The 25,666-nt window shown below is 36.7% G+C and overlaps 1 protein-coding gene across 1 annotated transcript in view; it reads right to left on the bottom strand.

Annotated features, from left to right (window-relative positions):
• Nucleotides 1-289: 289 nt before the first annotated feature.
• Nucleotides 290-25,666, bottom strand: part of AIG1 (androgen induced 1) — a 1,942,198-nt gene continuing 1,916,821 nt past the window's right edge. The window contains exon 6 of the mRNA XM_044060096.1: nucleotides 290-823. Coding sequence (XP_043916031.1) covers nucleotides 789-823 — 35 coding nt within the window. The 3' untranslated portion in view covers nucleotides 290-788. The remainder of the gene's footprint in view (nucleotides 824-25,666) is intronic.

The raw sequence follows: 25,666 nt of genomic DNA, 5'->3' as shown, positions 1-25,666 counted from the left end.
TAACATTTTTATTCCATACACGTTTTCTTGAGGAAGTAAAAGCATTATACCCTAACTGATATATTTATCATTGATAGGAGATTTATGAAACATAGTTTCATAGGCAATATGTGATTTTTGTACAGTTGCATCAATGCTAAATTATCATACAAGATCTAAACAGTGTCAAGTCATCTAGTGCTATCTAAACTATAAAAAGTGTATTGCTTCTTGTATACATGTATTCTTCTGAAATATACTCTAGGGAAAAAAAGTTATTGTATGCTAAATTAATTCAAAAACTCAAGCATTTAAAGGAAGCTGAAAGATTATTTCCTTTATTGGTGATAAATATGATTTTTTTTTATGATTTCATGAGTCAAGTACACATTGTAGTATATCTACAGTATGAAAGAGGGTCAAAAATCATACTAAAGATACATTGTGCATCAAACTGTTTATAGAGGTGCTATTTGGCCTGCAAAGGCAGGTAGTAGACATATGAGCAAACACCATAATTTACAGAGCTTTTCAGAAAATAACCCACACATTTACATCGTCTGTATTTTTTTACCCATTTATCACATTTCCTGTCCCTGTCTTAAAGACCATGATATTATAGGTGTACATAAACATCAAACAGAATCTCTTAGCAGACTCCATACAAAAATAAACGTCCACCCATATCTGGGAATGAAACTTCTTTCTGCATTTGATTTTGCAGGAATAATTCCACTCTTGCCAGCTTGCAGTTTCAGTTGGTAAAGCTTCTTATGGTATATATATTCTATTGCATTTGTAGTACTGCTTTATTCAGCTTTGGATTTTGTACTTTTTCCTTCACCTAGAAATGAAGACAAAATATAATACTCAGTAATGTAATGAATGTTACAGAAATTTGATAATCTTGCTGACTGTCAAGCTTCCATAGTGCTACCCACCATTTTGTATTTCAAAATGTGTTTTGGTGCATGGCTTCTATTCTAAATATGCAATTAAAATGTTTAGCTCCTACATAGCAAATTATGTTAGCATAAGGCTTTTCTTGGCATCTGATAATACAATGTGTAGGCACTCTGTATTCAGTTAGGGTCTTTGCGACCAATTTTTGTATGTTGTACTGCACTTACGCATCTTATTTCATAATGTTATCTCCCTGGGGCTGTAAATAGTAAAGAAATGAAAAAAATAAATATATATTTTTGTCCTACTGACCATGCCTGCATTTAATTTATATAAATCAACAAAACAGTCATATAGCAACATTTGAAAGTACAACCCAGAGTACACCAACTTCTACATGTAGACTCCTATTCCAAGCACAAGACCCATCCTAAATTTAGATAGTAAATGTTTCTTGGTAGTTTGCCTTTTCAGTACAGAAAACAAAATTGGCCTGACATTCTGAAAAAAAAAAGTGTATCAACTTGACATTCTGAAAAAAAAAACGTTTAACAAAATCTATAACTTAGTATTTGTCATAGCTTTATAAAAATTAAAATACTAGTATGTCTCATGAGACAAAATGAATATTTTATTAAAAAAATGTCCTTATGTTGTGGTATGCCTCTAAAATGCTTGGCTATACCCTAGGAAAATGAAATGCTTCTCCTTAAAATAATTTTCACATCATGGATTAAATGAATTCACTCATGATGCAAATTGGTATGCTGCAAGTATTTTTAACAGTGACATTTTGTCTACTTATTTGTAGTTTATTCAACAGGTTGTCCTTTTAGTAGGTTCTTGTTTTCAGAGGATGTCTGGTCATTGAGTATACCTCACGCTTCTCCACTAGGACAATGACAAACCTGTAAGGAAACTGGCTTGTGAAATCACAGAGCAGTAACAGCACAACACCAGGAAACCGAAAGAGGAAGGAAGGAAAAAATCATTTTACATCATGGGGAATTCTTCTCACTGCATCGGTAACAGCAAATGGAATCAGAACTTCAAGGTTTATTTGTGAACTTTTAGGTGCCTGTTGTATCCACTACATGTGGCATTTTCAGCAGCAAGCACACCAATGTTTTATTGAAAAATAGCTACTCTTTTACTCATAAAATAAATTAAATAGGCTTAACTTTGCTGTGAAATAGAACCAGAAGTTGTGACAACTAGGTGAATTAAACAACAGTTCCACTCCCCAATAAAGCAAATAGTCTAGTCAATTAACCACTTTAGCAGTGGCACACTGTTCAGATGCAAAACACAAATTTCAGGGCTGATAGTCTCGTGTACCTTTAGATTAATTAATGGTCAGGAAATAAAAGTCTTTACCAACAGACACCAAATGAAGCAATTCCAAGTCTCTGCCATCAGGTTTTCCACTGGCAAGAAATGCAGACTTTGATCAATAACTCTCCAGTTAGGCAAACCAGCATTTCCTTTATGAGGGCTTCCACTGACTGACTCTTGTCTCTGTGACTATTTTTGGATGACTTTACATACCCTCATGTATTTGCTAGATACCCCCTCCAGATACACCGTTCATCTCCATATTATCTCTTAAAAAATCTGTTGTTATGCCTATTTTATGTCTCTCATAGATACCCTACTGGTAGAACCACCCATGCTATGTTACAATATCTATATCTATATCTATATCTGTCTATATATACATACACACACACACACACACACACACACACACACACACATATATATATGTTTCTACTTTTGAATCTCGAAATACTGAAATATCGAATTTCAGTTTGTCGAGAAGAGAATTCAAATGTCCACTACAATGAAAAATTAAAAAAACAAAAAAAAAATCATGCCAAACAACTTAAAGCAAAAGAAGATGTCACACCAAGAATCCTTCTCTCCCAACGGGGTTTACCACATACAAATGAACTTCATCAGACAACTGATACAATTCATCACAAACTTAAATAGACTCATTAATCAATGATCATTAACATTTTAAAGCAATACACCATTATTTAGAATAGACTCATGATAAAACATGCAATATATATATATATATATATATATATATATATATATATATAAATAATGAATGAATGACCTAACATGATTAACCAAGCATATGTTCATGTACTCCTAAAAAGTTTTTTTTCTTAAAAACATTATATGAAATGCAGCCTAAAATATTTAGACTTGTATATTAATACATTAATAAAATGTTTCTTATATATACCTATAACAACATCCCAAACCATGTGCAAGCAAATGCATCCAAAATAAAGAGTAGGAAAGGAAGCCATAATACAAATGTATACAAATGTCTAGTCAAGTTACTCCTTCCTACCTTTCCAGGAATTTTAATTTTAATACACACTTAATCAAACAATATTCATTAAGTCCTGGAAAGACATGTGCTCTAGTCTTTAATTGCCATAGTAATTCATGCTCTTCCAATTTCATTTCCCATGGCCCCCCCTAACATTTTATTATGTGTATAATTATAAAATGTGTATTATATTATAAGAAACTTAAGAAAAAAGAGGGAGAGGAGGAAGTTATAGGAGTCAGGAGAAGGAGGAAGAATAGGATGTCTGAGTGGAAGGTAACGTTTTGAGAAAAGTATACTTGATGACAGTGGAAGTATAACATATAGATTAGGAGGGGAGGGAGCAGGAGTATTCCCATTTAGAAGAGAGGTAAGAGTGGAGTAAGCTCTTAAAAGGAGAAAGATTCTGGGTAGTTCGAATATGGGGAGGAAGTGAGTTCCATTTCCATGCTAGGGAGAAAGATAAAAGAAATTGGCCAGGAGTGAGTAATGGTTTATACACTTCCAGTAGGTTCTGTTTATTAGAACCGAGGGATCGGTCAAGAAGGTGCATGGTAAGGGTGGAAGAGAGAGAGAGATGAGCATTGGGAAGGCTTGAAGATGAGTTTATGGGCAGTGGAGACTTGAATGAAGGAGAGATAGTTGGGGAGCTCTAAACAGTTTAAGGAGAATAAGGAGTAACAGTGGTGAGATGACGATTGTAGCAAACGTTGAGATTATATTGTAGCAGGGTGCTAGTTTAGTTTTAAGGGTGACTTGAAGATTGGTAAGGATGTGTGCCCAGTACATGACAGAGAGAAGGAGGTAGGTAGTAAAGAGGGTAAGTTTAGTTAAAGAGGTTAGATAGCGATTGTGGCAGTAAAGCATACCAAGTTTCTGGTGAGTTTTTGTAATGTTAGTTTGAAGGTGGATGTCAAACTTTAGTTGTTCAACGATAAGAACTCCTAGAGGCTTGGTATGGGGGACTACTTCAACTGGAGTCATATTCTGGTTTATTATAGAGAAGGGTTTTTTGTCTATTTTGGTGTTTTTAGATGGAGTGAATATCATGATTTTGGTTTTGGATACATTGAGAGCTAGGTTATTGTTTAGCATCCAAGCCTTGCTGCTGTTGAAGGCGGTCTGAGTTACTTGCAAGAGTGTGGGGAGAGATTCAGCAGAGCAATGATTGTGGAGTTGTTGGCGTATTGGATGAGTTTAGCATTTAGGATGCAAAGAAGGAAGTCGTTTATGAAGATATTGAAAAGTAAAGGGCCCAGTATAGTACCTTGGGGGATGCCTGTGAGGGGATCTAGGTAGGAGAAGGTGTAGTTGTTCCACTTAACAGTCTGTTGCCTATTTGAGAGGTAACTAGCAAATCAATTGATAGCCTGGGATGAAAGATTAAGGTGAGAGAGCTTAAACAGTAGTAAGATATGGGAAATGGTATAAAAAGCCTTGGCTAAGTGTATGAATAGGGAAGATACTATATTTCCTGAGTTGTGGGAGTGGTTGATATTGTTGAGGAATGAAAACCATGTTGAGTTGGGGTAAGGAAATGATTGCCTAAAAGGTAAGGTAAGAGTTACAGGAGAATACAATTTCCAAATATTTTTGAGATAGGGGAGAGGATGGCTATGAGGCGGAAGTTGGAGATGTCAGTGTTGTTGCCACCTTTATGTAAGGGAATGATGAAGGCTTTTTTCCAGAGGATGGGTACATAGGATTCTTGGATGGAGCAGTTGATAAGAATACAGATGGGGTAGAGCTATGCCCTTAGCAGCTAACTTGAGAAAGTTGGATGGTTAGTTGTGGGGGGCAATAGAACATGTTTTTAATTTTTTGAGAAGTTTTTCTTTATAGCATCAACAGGGATGGGATTGAGGGAGAAGGGAGGGGGTGGGTAGTATTGGTGGCAGAGGGAGAGGAGTTGGAGGGGGGAGATGTAGAAAGAGCAGATGTGTTTTTTTAGGGAAAGATGTACTTAGCTTGGCTATTGAGTCAATGCAGAAGGAGCTAAAATGGGAGGCTATGGTATGGTCTGGAGTGTTTGGATCAGGACAAGATTCGTCTTTTCTGCTGGGACTAAGGAAGGCTCTGATACTACTCCCAAATTTCTTAGGGTTGAATTTGTGATTATTCTGTAGCTTAGAGTTATAGGATTTACAGTCAGAAGCAATCTGCTTTTTAACTAGATTTCAGTCATTTATATTCCATAAGGGGGTTTGGATCTTATGTTTTTGGTGGAGTTTCCATGATTTATCACGGGTGTGCATAAGGGTTATGGCATCTTTGGAAAGCCAGGGAGCAGGTTTGGATTTGACTATTTTAGTTCTATGAGGAGCAAAGCTGTTTAGTATGTTAATGAAGGAAGAATTGAAGTAAGTAACAGCGTCATATAGAGGATGACTTTTCAGAGGGTTCCAGTTCATTTATTTTAAACAGTTGGAGAAGGATTGAGGGTTGAAATTTGTGAGGATACAGGCTGAGATATAGTTATGTTGCAGGTGTAGAGGGAAAGGAGAGCAAAGTGCAAAGGCAGGTGATCACTAAATGGATTGGGCAAGGTGCCAATGTTAGAAATGTTGTAAGGATGTGAAACTATTATCCAGTCTAAGATAGTGCCTGAAGAGTTATCTTTATTGGGTTTGGTAGGAGAGTTAATTAATTGAGAGAAACCATATAGGTTTATACTGTGGGAGGTGGTGGTTGAGTGTATGGAAGACCAGTTGATGTTGATGTCTCCTAGGATAATTGTTTCATTACTAATATTGGATGAGAACCAAGAAAGAATATCTTCAAGAATGGGGATATTGTTACCAGGTGAAATGTATAGGGCAGCTATTGCTATATTTTTATTATTGTTAATCTTTAGGAGAGCCAAGGTTATTTCAGCTGTAGTAAATTGAGGTACAGGGTTGGTGTAGGGTGTCACTGTTACAGAGGAGGACAAGATTAGGCTACTCCCCCCTCCTTTCTTGTGAGCTCTGTTATTTCTAATGATTCTGTAGTTGGGGGAGAGATTTTGGAGTCATTCAGGTGAGGCTTGAACCAGACTGCAGAATAGATAGAATGTCAGGGTGGTTATGGGAGAGCCAAGCTTGCATGTTAGATTCATAGGTTCATAGGTTCATAGGTTGGTACTAGGCTATCGGCTCTAGGGCCTATACAAGCCTAGCCATAAAAATTCCCTGGCTATTTCTTCCCATACTATTTACTTCCCTGGTAGTTTGTTGCAGAGGCCTTGGGCATTAATAGTAGTGAAGAGGAGAGACTTGCAGGGACAGGGTAAAGGAGTTGGAGAGCAGTTGGTATTAAGATTGGCAGGATGTCCAGGATTAGGATGAATATCACCAGAAAGGAGGATAAAGATTAGGCCAAGTAGGAAGGATAGCAGTTCCTTAGGATCTGTAGAGTTGAGGTTGGGGGCGAGGAAGAAAGAGGGATAGTGAGTATGAGGGGTGGAAGTACTTTTTGGGGTCACAAGAATCTTTCTGTTAAAGAAGAGACAGTTCTTGGAATGGTATAGGTAGGGAGAAATGTCGGCAGAAAAGTGGGGTTCTTTTTTGGGGGGTGGATAGACGTTTTATGGAAGGGTGGAGAATAAGTGAAGGCAGGGAGACAGGTGAGGTGGAGTAGAAGGTAGAGGGATAGTGGAAGAAGAATTATAAGTAGTGGTATTGCAGGTATGGTACGCATGGTTAGTGTGATGTTATAGTAAGGGTGGTTTATAATAAGAGAGGGTGTATTAGTGTGTTGATAGTTAAAGGTGTAGTGTATTGAAGGTGCTGAGGCAGAGGTGATTGGGATTACACAGAGGAGAAAAGATGGTATAATTGGTCAGGAGGATGGGAGATTGCAAACAGGGTGGGAGGGAGGAGCTTGGTGTGGTATGTTCAGTGGAAAGTGGGAGTGGCTTTGCGGCTGTAAATGTAGAGATAGCAGATAACTACACATTCAAATTCTTGAATTCTGTCCTACATAAGATGAACTACCCATGTATAATGACTAATAAATTAATGACTTGACAATTTGCTTTTATCGATATTTTACTTGAACAATATTTGTATTTATATATTTTGCAGTATTCCCTGCATTAAGCCATAGCAAACTAAGGGCTTGTTCTCGAGTGGCGTGTATAGTAATATAAAAAGATACATATTTGGATCTTAGCTTCTAGAAGATTGTAGGAAACATTTTCCAAGTTCTTCTTGCTCTATTCCTTCAAAATTATTTAAACAAGTAGTCTTATTCATTATACAGGTTTCTGTAAGTCCCTGCACTCAGCTGTATAGTGTGTATCAAGGAAATAAAAGAAAACAAACAAAACACCTCTCCCACTAGGGGAGATAATATACTAGACCTGATCATCACAAACATGGGGACAAAATGCTCCACACCGGAGGTATACCCCTCACTAGTGAGATCTGACCACAAACTAATCACCCTGGATATACATATCCCACCTCCACCCCCAGCACAAAAGACCACAGTGAAAAACGTCTCAAAAGCAGACTTCACTCTTCTTAAGACTGAGATGGTATCCTTTAAGCCAACTGGGCCAGTGGATACCACATCCCACAATGCCAAATCCTTCACAAATGCTTTCTATGGACATCTCCAAGAATTCATGGATCATGCAATCCCAAATAAATCCAAGTCCCTCTCCACCAAAGGCAAGCGTCCTGTCTGGTGGACCTCAGCCATAAACAAATTGTATAACAAAAGAAGGAAGCTACTGCAAGACAGAGCAAAATCCCATAAAGGGAAGGCATCTCTGATCAACATTAGCAGAAAACTACGTTCTCGCATAAAAACATCCAAGGCCAACTTTGAGAGAAAAATCGCTAAGGACACTAAAGATAACCACAAAGCCTTCTTCAGCTATGTTAGAAACCTGGGCAGAAACCCTCAGATATGCTCAGAGTTAGTTCACAACAACAAAAAATACACTGAACCCACATATATTGCCAACATTCTGGCTGACAGGTTCAGTGCAAATTTCTCCCTCCTCACCCCCAAAAGAAGAAATACTTATCCCAGCTGAATGTAATCTCCCTGTCATCTCAGATGTCCAAGTGAGAACTGCCCTCAACAAAGCTAAAAACACAGCTTCAATGGGACCTGATGGTATCCCGGGTTGCGTGCTACGTGAACTCCAAGAAGAGCTAAACCCGCACATAAAAATGCTATTTAACCTTAGCCTACTACAGGATATGTACCTGAACACTGGCGTACAGCAACAGTGGTCCCACTCCACAAAAGTGGTACCTCTACAGACCCTGGGAACTACCGCCCCATAAGCTTAACCAGCCTGGTCTGCAAAGCTATGGAAAGAATCATTATGGAACTCATAAACAGAGACATAGAGGACCTACAGACACTTGACCCCACCCAGTTCGGCTTTGTAAAGGGCAGATCCTGCCTTTTGAACCTGGTTGACTTTTTCGAAACAGTCACTAGAGCCATTGATGAGGGCAAAGCAGTCCATACAGCCTACCCGGACTTGGCTAAGGCCTTCGACACAATACCCCACTCAGGCATCATAGATAAGCTCAACAGCTTAAACGTAAACCCTTATGTCACTAGATGGGTTGCAAACTGGCTAAAGGACAGAACCCATAAAGTTAAAATTGCTGGTGCAATGTCAGACTCAAAGCCAGTCACAAGTGGTGTCCCACAGGGATCTGTCCTTGGACCCCTCTTGTTCGGCATTTATTTCTCAGATGTTAAAGCAAACATGGGAGGGTTGTGGCTGACAAAGTTCGCAGATGACTGCAAACTAGACACCATAGTCGATACACCAGCGGACACATACATCCTACAAAAAGGCCTCACAGAAACGGACAACTGGTGCCGGAGTCACGGCCTTAAACTAAATGCCAAAAAATGTATAGACATCCCCTTTGGGAAAAACAAAGTACCCACAAATTATCACATAGACAGCAACCCACTGAGTACAGAAAAAGTAATCAGAGACCTAGGGACCCAAGTCGACAGTGACCTCTCATTTGACACCCACGTTGCCAAAGTTAGAAAAACATTCTACCTTGCACGCCTCATCATGAAGGGATTCACATCCAGATCCAAGGATGTCATTGTACCCCTATACTCCTCCCTCATGAGACCCATGATTGAGTACAATGCCCCATTTGGTCTGTACCTCACCCGGCATTTGCAACAGATGGAGAGACCACAAAAGTACCTCACCAAGAGGATCAAGGGTCTCCAACATATGTCTTATTCTGCCAGACTAAAGAAACTCCAGCTCTATTCAGTAGCATACCGCCTGCTCAGAGGTGATCTCTGCCTGACGTACAAGGCCATGTCCAATCAGGATCTGATGGACATGCTCCACCTCAAAAAAATCCATCAGGACCACGACAGCTAAAGACTTAAACCTCGGCACAAGTATGAATAGGACATGCTGGCGGGATAGATTCATAACCCAGAGGCTTCCCATGCTTTGGAACAAGATCCCAGTTCATGTTAGGCAGAGCCCCTCACTGACTCTCTTCAAGAGAAATCTTGATGAGTGGATGGGAGATCGTAAGTTTACCCCAGGGGTCACATCTGTGTCACTACTAGACAGGGGCACAGTAAACTAATTCTTTTATATAAGGGGACCTTCATTGTGTCACTACTAGACAGAGGCACAGTATTCTAAATCTATTCTGTGCATTTTTGTACCATTTCATGGGGTGGTGAAAGCCACATCACTATGGCTAGGCTTACAAATGCCCCAGGGCAGATAGCCTAGTACTAAACTATGAAACTATGAAACTATGAAAGTACTGTGACTATGATCTCATATTCTCTTCTAGTATTCACATCTGTATTTTTTTACTTTTTCTGCCGCAGCTATCTTCTCACACTTTTGACTTGAATTTGTATCCAGTGTACTTGATAAATATGAATGTACAATTGATAGTGACAAAAGAATCTACAGAATATGTTGAGTCTGTCCCATACTATTTACTTCCCTGGTAGTTTGTTGCAGAGGCCATGGGCATTAATAGTAGTGAAGAGGAGACACTTGCAGGGGCAGGGTAAAGGAGTTGAAGAGCAGTTGGTATTAAGATTGGCAGGATGTCCAGGATTAGGATGAATATCACCAGAAAGGAGGATAAAGATTAGGCCAAGTAGGAAGGAAAGCAGTTCCTTAGGATCTGTAGAGTTGGGGTTGGGGGCAAGGAAGAAAGAGGGATAGTGAGTATGAGGGGTGGAAGTATTTTTTGGGGTCACAAGAATCTTTCTGTTAAAGAAGAGACAGTTCTTGGAATGGTATACGTAGGGAGAAATGTCGGCAGAAAAGTGGGGTTCTTTTTTGGGGGGTGGGTAGACGTTTTATGGAAGGGTGGAGAATAAGTGAAGGCAGGGAGACAGGTGAGGTGGAGTAGAAGGTAGAGGGACAGTGGAAGAAGAATTATAAGTAGTGGCATTGCAGGTATGGTATGCATGGTTAGTGTGATGTTATAGTAAGGGTGGTTTATAATAAGAGAGGGTGTATTAGTGTGTTGATAGTTAAAGGTGTAGTGTATTGAAGGTGCTGAGGCAGAGGTGATTGGGATTACACAGAGGAGAAAAGATGGTATAATTGGTCAGGAGGATGGGAGATTGCAAACAGGGTGGGAGGGAGGAGCTTGGTGTGATATGTTCAGTGAAAAGTGGGAGTGGCTTTGCGGCTGTAAATGTAGAAATAGCAGATAACTACACATTCAAATTCTTGAATTCTGTCCTACATAAGATGAACTACCCATGTATAATGACAAATAAATGAATGACTTGACAATTTGCTTTTCTCGATATTTTACTTGAACAATATTTGTATTTATATATTTTGCAGTATTCCCTGCATTAAGCCATAGCAAACTAAGGGCCTATTCTCGAGTGGCATATATAGTAATATAATAAAATACATATTTGGATCTTAGCTTCTAGAAGATTGTAGGAAACATTTTCCAACTTCTTCTTCTTGGTCTATTCCTTCATAATTATTTAAACAAGTAGTCTTATTCATTATACAGGTTTCTTTAAGTCCCTGCACTCAGCTGTACAGTGTGTATCAAGGAAATAAAAGAAAACAAACAAAAATGAAACTACTGTGACTATGATCTCATATTCTCTTCTAGTATTCACATCTGTATTTTTTCACTTTTTCTGCCACAGCTATCTTCTCACACTTTTGACTTGAATTTGTATCCAGTGTGCTTGATAAATATGAATGTACAACTGATAGTGACAAAAGAATCTACAGAATATGTTGAGTCTGTCCCATTGGTGCAGCTAAGACCTACACAGTTGCTGTTCATCTACCCTCACTCTGTCCTTTCATTTTTTTGTCCCATAGTGTTATGAATCCCTCTGATGGGTAGGTAATACAGTCCATGGGTGCATCACCTTATCTGTGAAGTATTTCACATTCAAAATGAACTTCCCACTGCCACCTGCAGTTCAGTCTCCTCTATAATCTGGACCACTCCCATATGCCCCTAAATAATGCATGTATCCAGTTGCATAGATTCATTATTTTCTTTTTTAATGCATACACGCTTAATCTTTAAATACTTTCTCATATTCTAGCCTCTGCACTCCATTCCCTTCATTTTACAGTAATCTTTGTCTAAATATCTGTTTCTCTTCCATTCCACTTAAGAATCACTGCACCAAGACAGTGACATCTACCACAACACCATGTGCTGCAATCTTCTCTAGATACCCACCATTATCAACATACAGGATGATTTATTTTTCCTTGTAGAGTATGATATCTGATACAACACAGAGAAAGAACTTTTACAGGCAGTGAACAGTATGGTGCTTCACTGCATACTATGTCTTCTGCTTAGTGCTCTGTTCTAACTGACTTTTTTTCCCATCATGAAGCCATTTTCCAATCTACTTAGGAGTCCCATCCTATGTACATTATTTTTTGTATGAATCTTGTGTAAAGTGCACTGGCAAAAACCTGCCAAAATTTCAAAGCACAGCATCAGCACCTTTCCTCTCACCTTCCTCACTGGTGACTCAAATAATTCATTTAGGATTTAATGGTAAGCCTTATTCTTTGTGACAGCATGCTGTTGATCACTTCACCTCCACACTCAGAAGGTTTTACACAAGCTTTCTTGGAATGGAAATATAACCATCCAACCCCTAATTGCCCAGTTCCTTCCTGATTCACATATCTGTGAGGGAACCAGAATCACTAGTCTCCATTCTTGGATTACCACTGCAGTTACTAATGACAGATAGTAATATTCTGCCTGTGGGTCACTGTGTAACACCTTTGCCTCTTTACTAACTTGACTGAGACAAAGTTTATCAGGACCTTGTGCTTTATCTTTTTGATGGCTCCAGTGTTCTTCTCCACATATTGCCTAGTCGGCCTTTCATCTATCTGTTTCCATCTATACCTGTACTACTTTCTTATACTATCACTTTGCCCTAAGAATCCTGTGTACATACAGAAATGACGAATTCATTCAGCAGGTCTGTCAGATTCATAGCAGTTTTGACCAGCGCACTCTTAATTCCCTATTCTCCTTTAACTTTGTATATCTCTACTGATGACTTCTTATCATTTCCAGTTCCTCTGTTGAGCCCCTTACCCTATTCAGATTCTTCCCTTCCAAGAGTTGAAGAATATCTATCCTTTAACGTTTTCACTACTGACAGTTGACTTTTTCCACTTAAGCAATTCCTACTGTTGTCAGCTCTGCCTTTATACTATCTTCAAGAATCTCTGACTGAAATTCCCACTTTTTCCCCTGATAACTCCTGCTCGGTCATTATCCACTGTGTCACAGTATCTCCTACTCCCCATATGTATTTCTACCATTATTAGTTCTTAAGTACACTGAGGGTTACTCTAACCATAATCCATATTATACTGTGATCCAATGTATTTCTGTAAACATTCTGCCTTCCTTCCAGCATTTGCTGTCTCTGTGTTCTGATTCCTTTGGCCCTGATCTAGCTCACACTCTCCTCAATTCATCTTGATAAAACTCAGCCATCTTCAAACCTCACAATCTGTTCCTTCCCTAAATTCTGTAAACTACACTGCTGTCCTTCAGGGTCACTGCCTCATCCACCTCCGAACATTATCCTAAACTGCATTTTCAGTTCTGATGAAGTCTTGATGTAAGACGAAAGCACTTGACTGCTGTTTTTGCTCAATAAATCTTTGGTGGTTGCTATTAGCTATCTGGTTTATACTGGACTTGTGTGCTCCCTGGACCTCCATCAGTTTTTCTTGTTTGGTTCCTGGTTTCTCTTGTTGGATTTGTCTAAATGACTGTACTGTTCAGATAGTAAAACAATTTATGTTACAATGTACCCATTATTTTTCCATTTGTTTCTACTTGCCCAATGACCTGGACCCATTGTTTTCCAACAACTTTATTATTCATCACAATTTGATTTCCAATGTAAGCATTTTTCTGGACACTTAATCAGTCATTTCATGTTCCCAAATGCCTCTTCCTTCACCTTGGCATATCCAACATTTATTCTCTACTTGTGGAAGATCCTTTGACGTTTACTTGATGTGTAAAAAGATCTGAGCAAACACTTAAGTATCTTAAACCAGCTTGACTTTACCATATACACTTGAGCCCTAAATATTTCTTCCTAGCATTCTTTCACAAGTTATCTATTCCCTTCTTCCAATTTTTCCACTTTCTGCAGTTTGATTCTTACAGTTATCATCAAAGTTTTATATGTCCTGCATTATCACTGTTTAGTAGTAACTTCTTGTCTTGTCTCCATCAAGTCTGGCATTTCACTTAATACTCCTCTGTCTTTCTCTGTTTGTCTGTACTCTGCTATAAATCACAGATATGGGACAGAATCCCTAACAAGTAATTTAAACACTTATTTAACTTCCCCCCTACTCAGTTCTTTTTCCTGCTAGTGTATATGTTTCTAAGATCTCGCTTCCTTGGCTAATTTCATACAAATCAGAGGGTGGAGGGTGTTTGTGGCCCCCCCCCAAAAAAATGACTAAAAAGTATTTTTCACCCTTTTCAGACATTTTTTTTCATCCTTTCAACATGTTGACTTTCAGGAAGTCAACATTTCATAGTAGAACCATATTGTGCAGATGGATAATCTAAACTTTTTGAATGTATTATTATATATAGATGGTACTAACATTTATACTACATTATTTTGGGACCCCAATAGTACTATTTTATTTTTACATGGTTCTAGCTTTCACCCAGTACATACCCTTAATTCTTTGGCCTTTGGAGAACTGTAGGAGAAAAACATTCTGCAGAAAGTGACAAGATTCTCAGAAAGCAACTGTGAAAATGGTGACTATTTTTTGTCAAGGAGATATAATATCAGTGATATTAAGAAATTTGCCCCACTCTGCTATTTTCCCTGCCAGTGTATCTGCTTTTGATATCTTGCTTTCTTGGCTAATTTCATGCAAATTAAACCATGTTTGTGTCAACTGGATATAATTTCCATGATGTTAAGAAACTGTTATTGGGAAGTATGCAATCATGGTGAAGATTGAATGAATGGTATCATTATTATGGTCACAGAGTCTTAAATTAAATTATGCTTCTAGAGCTGTACAACTTTTTGATCATGTTTTAGAATATGATATGTTTTTTGAATCTGAAAAAAGACCATGAAAAAGGTTTGGCAGATTTTGATGGATAAATGAAAGCCTTGGGTGTTTATTTCTTATTTCTGTTATTTTTTCTTAGAAGATCAGTAAAAATATTTTTGATTTTCTGGTCCATAGCACTGGTGTTAGATTAGATGTAGACCTTTGCTTATCAAGAATACTTCCCCTACAATAATTCTGGTTGTAATATATGTACTAAATTTTCTTATATCAATGGTAATATCTTTCAAACTTCTGGTAACTGTAACTGTGAATCCAAAAAAGTGGTTTATACATTGAGATGTTCCTATAACTTGAGTTACTTAGATGGAGTCAAGATAAAAAAAAAGAATTTAGGAATATCCTAGGGACATTAAAATGGGCAGGACTACAGTTAGTATTAATATTAACTTTCACGGGGGAGGAGTGATGGTTTAGAAGCAACTATTTATAACAGGTTAATAATTTCAATTAATATGATGTTAAAAGAGCATTAGAAAGAAGTAAGCTTTAATAGTATTTAATAGTAATAAAGTTTCAGATCCTGAGACCTAGAGATCTGAACATTTATTTTAATTGGAAAGTTTTGATTTAATTGTTTAATTATTTAATAACTTCTTAATTTCCAGTGGTTATTTAATATAACCTTGTATCTTTTAATTTGTTGTAGCCTTTCAACCGAGTTACTAAGTGAATAAAATTATTGTTTTTATTTTGTCATTTTTATTATTATATTTTTTATTTGTGTTGTCTACATTTTCTGATCTGTGTTAAGATGGGCACAGTCTGAAATGCCTTGTGCACTTTTGTGTTGACTTGCATATATGTGTATGTAACATGTTGCTCCAGTGGAGCTCCTTTGTGGAAAATATATAGAAGATCATCAGACAGAGACAAGTATGACTGAAAACTGATACCTGTGCTAAATAGTTGACTGTTAGCTCTGCAGAGTTGTGGTGATTACTTCAAATAAATCTTTCAACAATAATAACAATAATGGATATGTAATTCATAAGTTAGTTGTTCTATGTAGATTAACACAATATAGTTCAAATGCATTTATCTTATACTATGTAGATGAAAAAGTTGCTGCCAATTTGTTTTATAACAAGAATATGCATACTTTTTTAATTCAGCATTGCAGTCTGAAATATTACTTTCTTGAATAAATCATTTCTAAATTGTGAATGTAGCTTGCCAAACATCACATTTGACCTTGTAATGTTTAACTTCTCATCTGGTAGCCCAGTCCACTCTAAGAACCAAAAGTCAAAATACTTGAAGTGAACAGTAGACTTAAAAACAACAAATACCTCAGTAGAATGCTTGGGAATAAAAACATGTATTTTCCAGTCTAATCATCATTTGAGCTTCCTCCCACCATATTAACAAATGTGACTTCCAAATGTCTCATCTGAGCCAGTTATTAGAAAATTCACTCTGCAGAATATGTACATGATCTGTGTGCTCCATTAAGGTTATGCTCGACTCACAATATTAATTTGTTGAGCAGTCCATAAACTCAATTGAAATCAATTTTTTAAGCTCTGTCATTAGGCCTGACAAAAATATCAAGAAGCAATTCCAATCTACCAAGTACCATCCATTCCAAGTTATATGCAAACAATACATAAACATGTCAAAAATGTTATCATAAAAAGTAAGAAGTACTTTACAACTCATCATTACTAGCACAATGCTACCAAGAAAGTTTTGACATCATTTAACTCACTTCTTAATTGTGTTAAGCCCAAAACATCAACAATCTTCCTAGCTGCTGTCCACTAATGTTACAAATACATGCTGTAAACATTTTACCAGTATTTTCCAATCTTCACTACCAACAGTTCCATCACTGTCTACCACAACTACTCCTACAACTCCCTAACATTAGATCCTATACCCACCTCAGCAATCTTAAAATAGCTCAGAATAGCTAAGTGCATGTTTGTGTTTAAATAACATTTCCCTTACATCAATGTTAAGCTCAACACCAATGCAACTGCATGCCCATTCTCAATTCTAATAATTAATTCACTGAAACAGAATTATATTCCAATAACTTGTAAATCATCAGTAATTGTCCTAGTCCAGAAAGATGACCCTTCTTTAAATCTAAGCTAATACACAGGTTTTTCTGTCCTTCTAACTATCTCAGAAATTCTTTAAAAAGCTGCCCAACTTATAAATACTTTAAGTAATAATAACCTGCTGTTCTTTACCCAGCATGGCTGCAGACCAAGTCATGGCATTGAAACAGTCCACCTAAGCTTTGAAATCATAGCCAAGAGAAACTGAAACAGTAACAAATTTCCCAGAGCTACTAAATGCACTTTAACATGGTTGACCATAACCTTTTTAACCAATATATCCCAATTTAATCTATCAAGGTCAGCATTAAACTGGTTCATGATCTGCTTAAAAAAGAGCACAATCTTTCAGAAGGTCTATCCATATTTTCAGATATTATTCACCATGTTCGTTAACACTATGCATCTAGTTTGGCAACAAGCAAAAAACATTCAATGCATAGATTACATAGCCTTAAACATCTCTTCCAGTCCATTTCACTTATTTAAAATGTAGTTCAAATGGCCTTTGACAGAATTCAGCTATGACTAAACAAATTTAAGCTTAAATTGAATTCTTAAAAGACCAAATGTATTATCTTCTATGTTTGCTAAAACTCATTAATTGATTCCACACATCTCATGATATTCAGTAGTGACAATTTCTTACTACCCAACTTTAAATATTTAGGCATAACATTAAATGACACACTAACATTCAACATTCTATAACCATATTGGTAAAGTAGTCCTTTATAGAAACTACAAAAAAATAGAAACTAAATTAGGCTGCTTTTTGGGCACTCTACAATTTCTTTATCCACACACTACAATAGCTATGACTACTGACTTATTTATACCATTTTGGTATAAACCCTGCTTATATCTTGTTAAATATGTAATATAGTAACTGTATTTCACTTATCATGTTTGCTATATTAGATTACCTGCCACAATCTTTTTTTTCATGAACTGATCTGCAGTTCTACTATAAACTTTCAGATCACTGTACCCAAACCTTGGCTCCTACTCTGAATTTGCTAACACTCTCTTACTTTCAATATTATTTTACATTTCAAAAAGCCTGAGAATGATATTTATCTAAAAAAACAGAGTATTTATATCCTGGTATACATTAAATCTCATGTTAAGTGTAAATCTATCTATGCACTACTATACTTACTATTTCATCTATGTTCAGTGATATTTTTCTGAGTTGTAAAGTTATTTGTTAATTTTACATGAATACAGTTCCCCAGAAAATAGATGTGTCCCAGTTGGACCATCCCAGTAAACAAGTGCAGAACAAACAGGCAGACAGACAATCAAACAAATAAACAAATACTTAATGGCTGAACAATTATGATAGCAAAGTTTGCTTTCATATACTGACCTACTTATTGGTTATTTTGAGCAGATTATATACATGCTGGCCACAGCAACCTGTACTTAGAATGGACTGGTATAAACAATACTTAGATGACTGGATGTTGTCAATGTTACTTCCTTAGATGATTTCCTTACTTCTTTAAATACTAAATTGGGGTATGTCTTTTACCGACTGCATTCTGAAACAGTGAATACTCATATGAGTGAATATTTTTTAGCGTCTAAATACCAACAAACATTTATATGAGTGAATGTTCCTCTGGAGTTTTTGTCAGCAACCTTTTGTATGGGATTGTGATGCAGCAGGGCAAGAAATATAAACTACTCTGTTGGAGATATGAGATTCAAATAAAAGGTTAATAAATGAAGAGCAACACAATAAAATCCAAACTAGAAAAAAAAAACTACTTGGAGACAATCCAGCAGTCACCGTAAGAGAAACAGTAAATAATTTTGAATAGTTTTGAATAATTAAGCACTTTTATCTGACAAACAAGACTTGAAGTAGCAGTCAGTATCAAAGCAAACTCATTTCTAATGAGTAATATTCAGTCAAAATGTCTGGCAAATATATAATCCAATGATCATTGCTACAAAACATAGTTGAAGTTTCATTCAGTACTTGAACTTTTTATTGTCTCAGTTCTTCCATCCATTACTCTCCTCTTAAAGGCATTAACAATGCATCTGTTTTCCTTATATTGCATGCCAAGCAAATAAAAAACAACTAAAACATGTTGGAAGGGGGGTTGACAAAATAAATAAAAAATATTGGAAAGGGGAAAACACATTTGTGAGTACATTTTAATATAGAACTCATAGCTATCAATTGCATCCTTACTTTCTAACGTTGTGTTTGTTCATAACAGTAGCATGAGATGGTAACATTAAGAATGTTAGTGGTATTCTTTTTGTACTCTGAAGGCTAAGCAAGTAAATACTATTATACAGAACATCAATATTTAAATTATGTATGAATCTTTAGTGCAAATATTAAACATTTACATTACCTTATTTGAAAACAATGCAAAATACTTCTTTATTTTTTCAATTCCTTTCTTTGAGTCTTCTTTGACAAACAATCTTATTCAGTAAATGGGCCGCAAGTCTACAGTTGCCCAGTAAGTCAGTTGGTAATGCTTTAACAAATAAGGTTGCATTTATCCACTGATTTCAAAACATACATTAAGAGTCCACTTTGTAAATATTCACTTCATCATGCAACAAACATTTACAAAATGTGCAACCTCCATATAATTCTGCCATTCAGTCAAGTGCTTAAATGTGGGAGGTCCTCAAGTCGCAATGTAAGCGCATTATGGGTGTTGTATCTGGGTTCATATTAGAACAACGAAAATGCATTTTATCGGATGCGTTTTCGTCGACACATGTAGGGTGAACAGGCAAAACAGCGAAGTGGCTGTTCAGCGAATTCTTTCCCTGGGAAAGAAGTTGCTTGACCGCTTCGTTGCTTTGCCTGTTCTGAAGTGTAGTGTGGTCCATTGTCCGGTATAGCTCTCGAGCGTGATTGTGCAACAGTTACTGACCTTAGGGTTAGGGTGTGGGTTAAGGTAAGTGCATATGTATGAAAGTGTTTACTGTTTTTTATTTTGTGTTTGATGTATGGTTGAGTTACATGTGTGTTTTTAGCTGTTTACATTTGTTTTTTTGAGGGGGTAGGATTAGAGTTAAGGTAAGTGTGTTTGTGTTTGGAACTGTTTATGTAAATGTGCGAGAGTTACTGACCATAGGGTTAGGGTGCGGGTTAAGGTAAGTGCATATGTTTTAAAATGTTTACTAGTTTTGTTTTTGTTAGATGTATGGTTAGGTTACGTGCATATGTGTATTTAGTTGTTTACTGGTTTTTGGGGGGGTATAAGTAGGGTTAGGGTATGTGTGCATGTGTTTGGAAGAGTTTAATGTTTTTTTTGGGGGGGGGGGTTGGAAGAGCGATTTTCTTTCCCTAGGAAATAAATCGATGTTCTGTGGTTTCAACATTTTCAGCGTTCACTGAATATGTGCCGATGTAACACCGTTCGCTGTTTTCAGCGTTTGGTGTTATAATATGAACCCATTGTATCTTACAACTTATGAACATTCAGACATATGACAGTCTTCCTCTTGAAGTTATAACTATCCTGTTGGACTCATGATGGTTACCCTTGTATAACATTATCAACAATATGATAACATCAGCTGGCCCCACTGCTGCAAGGATTTTTTTGACTGGAGCAAACATTAGGAGCTGTTTATTATAAGAAATAAGCTATAGAACTAGTACTGTACTGTATTGTACCTGTACTATATATATGTGATCAGTGACACAGTGTGGTTCCAGTTAGAAGACCAAGAAGTGCCTGCTGGTGAAGGGATGACTATGCTTATGTAGGGAACCCACAGACTACAGTATTTAAGTGACTAAAGAGGAAAGTTATTAGCTGCTGGAATTAGCAACTAACTAGATTATAAATACAGTACAGTAAACCATATACTTAATATTCTTAAAGTAGCACACCAGAATGACTCTGTACTCTACACATTCTGTTGTGCTACTTTAACAATCTGGCTGAAAAGTGACTGACTGCAGGTAAAAAGATGAATGTGAAACATTGTCTTACATTTAGCTTGAATGATCATACAGCAGCTGGTAGAGTGCTGGCACTCAAGAGTGTAATAGTTACTGGTGAAAACAGTTGTGCATTCTTAAGCCAGATGTTTGGTCTTGTCAAAGAAGTCTAGGGCTATAATGAGTTGCAATACTTACATTACAATATTCTGTTATTATTTAGATTTTGGCCAGTGCTTGTTGAATTGGCCAGAACACATTGCAGTTTGCTTATAAACCTGTTTCACAAAGTTTTGTGTTTTTGTTTAATGTATTGTGTCACTATTTGTTGTTGAAAATGAGTGTTGTAGTATTGGTAAAACAATAAGAAAGACAATAGATTTAGAATTGAAAACTATCATAGTAGTCAGCATGAAAATGGAAAAAAAAATAGTAACAACAATCATATGTAACTTAGATCTTTCTCACTCAGCAATATCAACAATTGTTGTTGTTGTCTGTCTTTCGGCTTTTCCCAGTTAGGGGTCGCCACAGCGGAACTCCGGTCCGCTAATGATTGGCAGTTGTAAAGAAAAAAGAAAGAATTTGTGAAGCAGTGAAAGGATCAGTATCCTTGATCCTACAAGGTCTTATTTCTGAAATATGAAAAAAAAAGTGAGTTGGATAGAAGAGCACATTTAAAAGCATATTATTTTAGGCTATCTAATCATACATGCTAAAGCAAGGAGCCATTTTGAAATTTTGAAAAAGTGGGTGGGTAATGAGTACATTCAAACACTTAAAGTCAGTCAAGGAATTTGCCAAGATTTCAAAACTAGAACACCCTACACAGCATACATCTTGGGTAGGGAGGCAGTAAGTGCTCATATGAATGCTGCTAGTTTATTTTAGGGGGGAACTAGGACAAGTCATTCTCCAGGAAAAATATTTACCTTGGCAAATTTTTAATGCAGATAAGAGGTTTATGTTAGAAATGGATGCCAGATCACACATGTCCAGAATAAAAGGTCTACCAGGATTACTAAATTGAAACATCAACTGATACTTAATATTGGTGCAAGATAAAACTACTTATATATATATATATATATATATATATATATATATATATATATATATGTATAAATATATTTTATATATTTCATGAACTTTCAAAATATTCAGTAACAATACAGTGATAGTGTTTCAGCTTTCTATAGGTATAATACAGAATGGTTGACCCTAGCACTGCTTTAGGATTGGCTGCTAAACTTTTTTATGCCATAACTCAAGGAGTGTCATCTTTAAAAAATGTATTCTACTTCAGGTTTTGTTGGCTTTGGAAAATGCTTCATGATACTCACTACACCTGGATGACAAGAACCCTGATGTTAAGGTATTCTTCCTTCTGTCTGTAACTACTTTACTCTTTCAACCAATTGACCAGGGCACTGTTATAATCTTCAAAGCATATTTGTGTGACGCCTTTGCTCAGGATATTAGTATTACTGAAAGTGACAAAATGCTCAGAGAATTTTGAAATGAATACATTGTACATAGCATGAAAAACGTAGCTGTAAGAGGTGACATGGCAGTCCATGAGTGAGATTGAAGAAGCTTGTGAAAAGCTATGCTAACAACTAGCTAAAAATTTGATTTAGATAAAGTAATTAATGAGAATGCTAATGTGAAAGAGTCATTGGCTGAAGAACTATAGTTACAAATTAATAATGAAGATACTGAGCAGTAAACTATGGCCAAAAAAGTATCCAGTGAAGGCCCTATTGAGATGGGGGCAAAGAAAGTTGTGTAGGAAGAAGACAGACAGACAACAAGAAGAAGAAACAAAATGGTGAACAGTCTTCAGTAAAATTCCCACTATTATCAGGGGAGTAGAAAGAACTGAAATAAATGAGCCTAGCATAAGGAGATTTTCTAAAGCTGACATACTTATTTAAGATATACCTGGTTGCTACAGATAGTTAAACTAAAAGGAAAAGATGAACTGTGTGAGAAAATTAATCATATTTTTAAAAAAGCCTAGTGCTGTTTCCAGCTCCTGAAAATGATACAAGACATTCAGAACCTTCTTTGGATTTTTTCATCGTGAGAACCCTCTTTGAAACTCTGTGTTTAACCTTTTCCCACTGTGGAACAGAATGTTGGTGATGTCACCTGTCTCTGTCTCTGCTTCATCCTATTAAGGTTCTGTTCATTTTAAACTAAAAGTTACTTACACCTAATGTGCATTCAGATAAATGTATTTATATCATAAATACAGTATAACAAAGAAAAATCACTCAGTGTTGTATTAATATGTGTTAAATGTTTATATACCATATGTACAAAACAAATCAAAATCATTTCAGGTATAGTGGTGGTACTTTTTATTAAACCAACAATGTTAGCATTTTTTTCCTCATTCAAAAATAACTTCTTCAGATAAAACGTTGAGATAATTTTTGTATGAGAGCAAAAGCAGTAACACTGTTGTTTTAATGAAAATTTTCATTTCCACATTCACAGTGGTTTTTATTTGTTTATTGATTTGTTTTACTGCTTCACAGCTTTTCCAATTAGCTGAGTTGTATAGTATTGTATATGCAGATTTTTGACATTACTGTAGAGATATCAGAAGAGAATTCCATCATAATTTGTAGCCTGTTTTAGTTACTTTACAGCAATTGTAACCTCCCCCATTCAGCTTCCACATCTACACAGCTCATATTATCAGTCTCTTACAGGAGCTAAATTGTTCTTGTTCCCCAACATTATTAGTTAAGTGTGATGGATGGTCCTTTCAGTTTAGTTATCAATATCTATACTTTTCAAAACCTGCATGTCCTGTGGAAAAAAACAGCTTTCAGCAGTACCAGTTAAGGCAATCTATATTTTATTTTATCTTTTCTGTACTTTTTTAATCACTTCCATAAAATGCAGTCTCTATTGCAGTGTAACTTCAGAGAAATTGTGATCTGTTATATCGGTCAACCTTCCACTAGAGATGTGTTTACTGGCTGCCACAATTGTCAAAAGACTTGTTCCTTTACTTACCATGTCACAAACTATACAAGGTTTATTTGGGCTTATTCACATTTTCCAACAGTCAAAGATAAAACAACCTCAGCATAAGCTGGTTTAGTGCAAGTGGTCTGTGCTGTGTCTGTATATGTGTTGTGCTTACTGAAAATGTTCTCATGTGAGAAATTAGCCCCCAACTTAAATCAATGCTTACACTTCTCACATATCGAATCACAGTAAAGTAGCAATCATTTTTATTTATTTATTTATTTTTAAGGATGAGGCAGTAACTACACCACATTTTTCCTTTTTTTTCTCCATCACCTCAAGCAGGGAACCTTACTATATCAGTACTACCAAATTCATGACAAATGAGAAACTTTAACTACGAAAATATTCTGTTTCAGTCTTGCAACATGATGTGATCATTGGACATATCTGCCCATGTTAAACACAGAAAGAGATCCTCTTCTGCAAAATTCTTTTCAGCTTTTCAAATCTGGTTTTAGCCCATCAATATCCCTGTGCATTTATCTGCTGTATATTTTCCATGAGAATATATGCCTTCACTATTCTCTTGTCTATCATACTCCAGCTTCTCTGTAATGAGCAACTGTGAGTTTTGGTCATTATGTAACTGTCCAAGGATGCAGTAGTGTACAAGTTGGAAACACTTTGTGTGTGTGTGTGTGTGTGTGTGTGTGTGTGTGTGTGTGTTTAACCTAGAGAAATGCAGGGATCAGCATGCAAGAGTGTCACAGCGAGTACATGTCACCTCACAGCAAGAGGTTCTCCAATTCAGCTCTCTGCTGGAGTGCTTTCTTTGCAAAGTCTGCATGTCCTCCCTTTGTTTGCATTAGTTTTCTATGGATACTGTAGAGTCCTACCATATTCCAAAGCCATGCATTAGGTGAACTTGTGACTCTAAATTACCCACTGTGTGTGTGCATGTGTGTGCGTGTGTGTGCGTGTGTGTGTGTGTGTGTGTGTGTGTGTGTGTGTGTGTGTGTGTATGTGTGTGCATGTGACACACAAAAAAGGCTTGGCAATCTACTTCCATTCCCTGCTTGCTAGTAAAGCTGTCAATGACATTGGTTGTTCATTGTAACTAAAGTGGGGCAAACAGTACAGATGACTTGGCACACACGTATATGAGGCATGATCAGCAGATGATGATGGGGCATGAATTTCTGACACTGGGAGAACATCAATGCTTCATAAGGGAATGTTGACGCTGCATTCATAGTTCTAGTGTAATATCAGTGTGTGATAACTTGCTGCAGTTATAACATGAAAAATCATTTTTCTTTTTGTTATTTACCAGTCAGGGGAATTGCCCAGGGCTCCAGGTGACCTAGATATGGCTCTTGCTTAATATACGAGTCAGATTCAACATGAGGGCATTGGATGCATGAAATTCATAGCCACAATCCTGGGGAAATAGTTTTGTCATCTTTGCCTTTGGTTCTATTTCTAATTGAACACCACATGTTTTCAAGAACTTTGTGTGCTACACATAAAGCTCTGCTTAAGATCCTACATACTGTAAGCAGATCACAGAGAAACTGAATTAAACTTACTGGAGCAGGTCTGTCATAGCCTGAAGAGTAAAAAAATTGAATAGTCATTATTTTACACACATAAAATACTCTTGCAAAGGATGTGTGGAAAGTTTTATTAAATAAATATATAGAAACCTACACTGTATATGAGTGGAGAAGTGGTGCAGCAGTTAGCATTATCACCTCATAGCAAGAGATTCTCTGGTTCAATTCTCAGCTCAGGTGCCTTCTGTGCGGTCT

The sequence above is a fragment of the Protopterus annectens genome, chromosome 1.part0 (assembly GCF_019279795.1).
Source record: "Protopterus annectens isolate FY-2018-M chromosome 1.part0, PAN1.0, whole genome shotgun sequence".
Lineage (NCBI taxonomy): Eukaryota > Metazoa > Chordata > Ceratodontiformes > Protopteridae > Protopterus > Protopterus annectens.
Note: the sequence above shows the minus strand (reverse complement) of the source record. Positions and strands in the feature narration are given on the sequence as shown.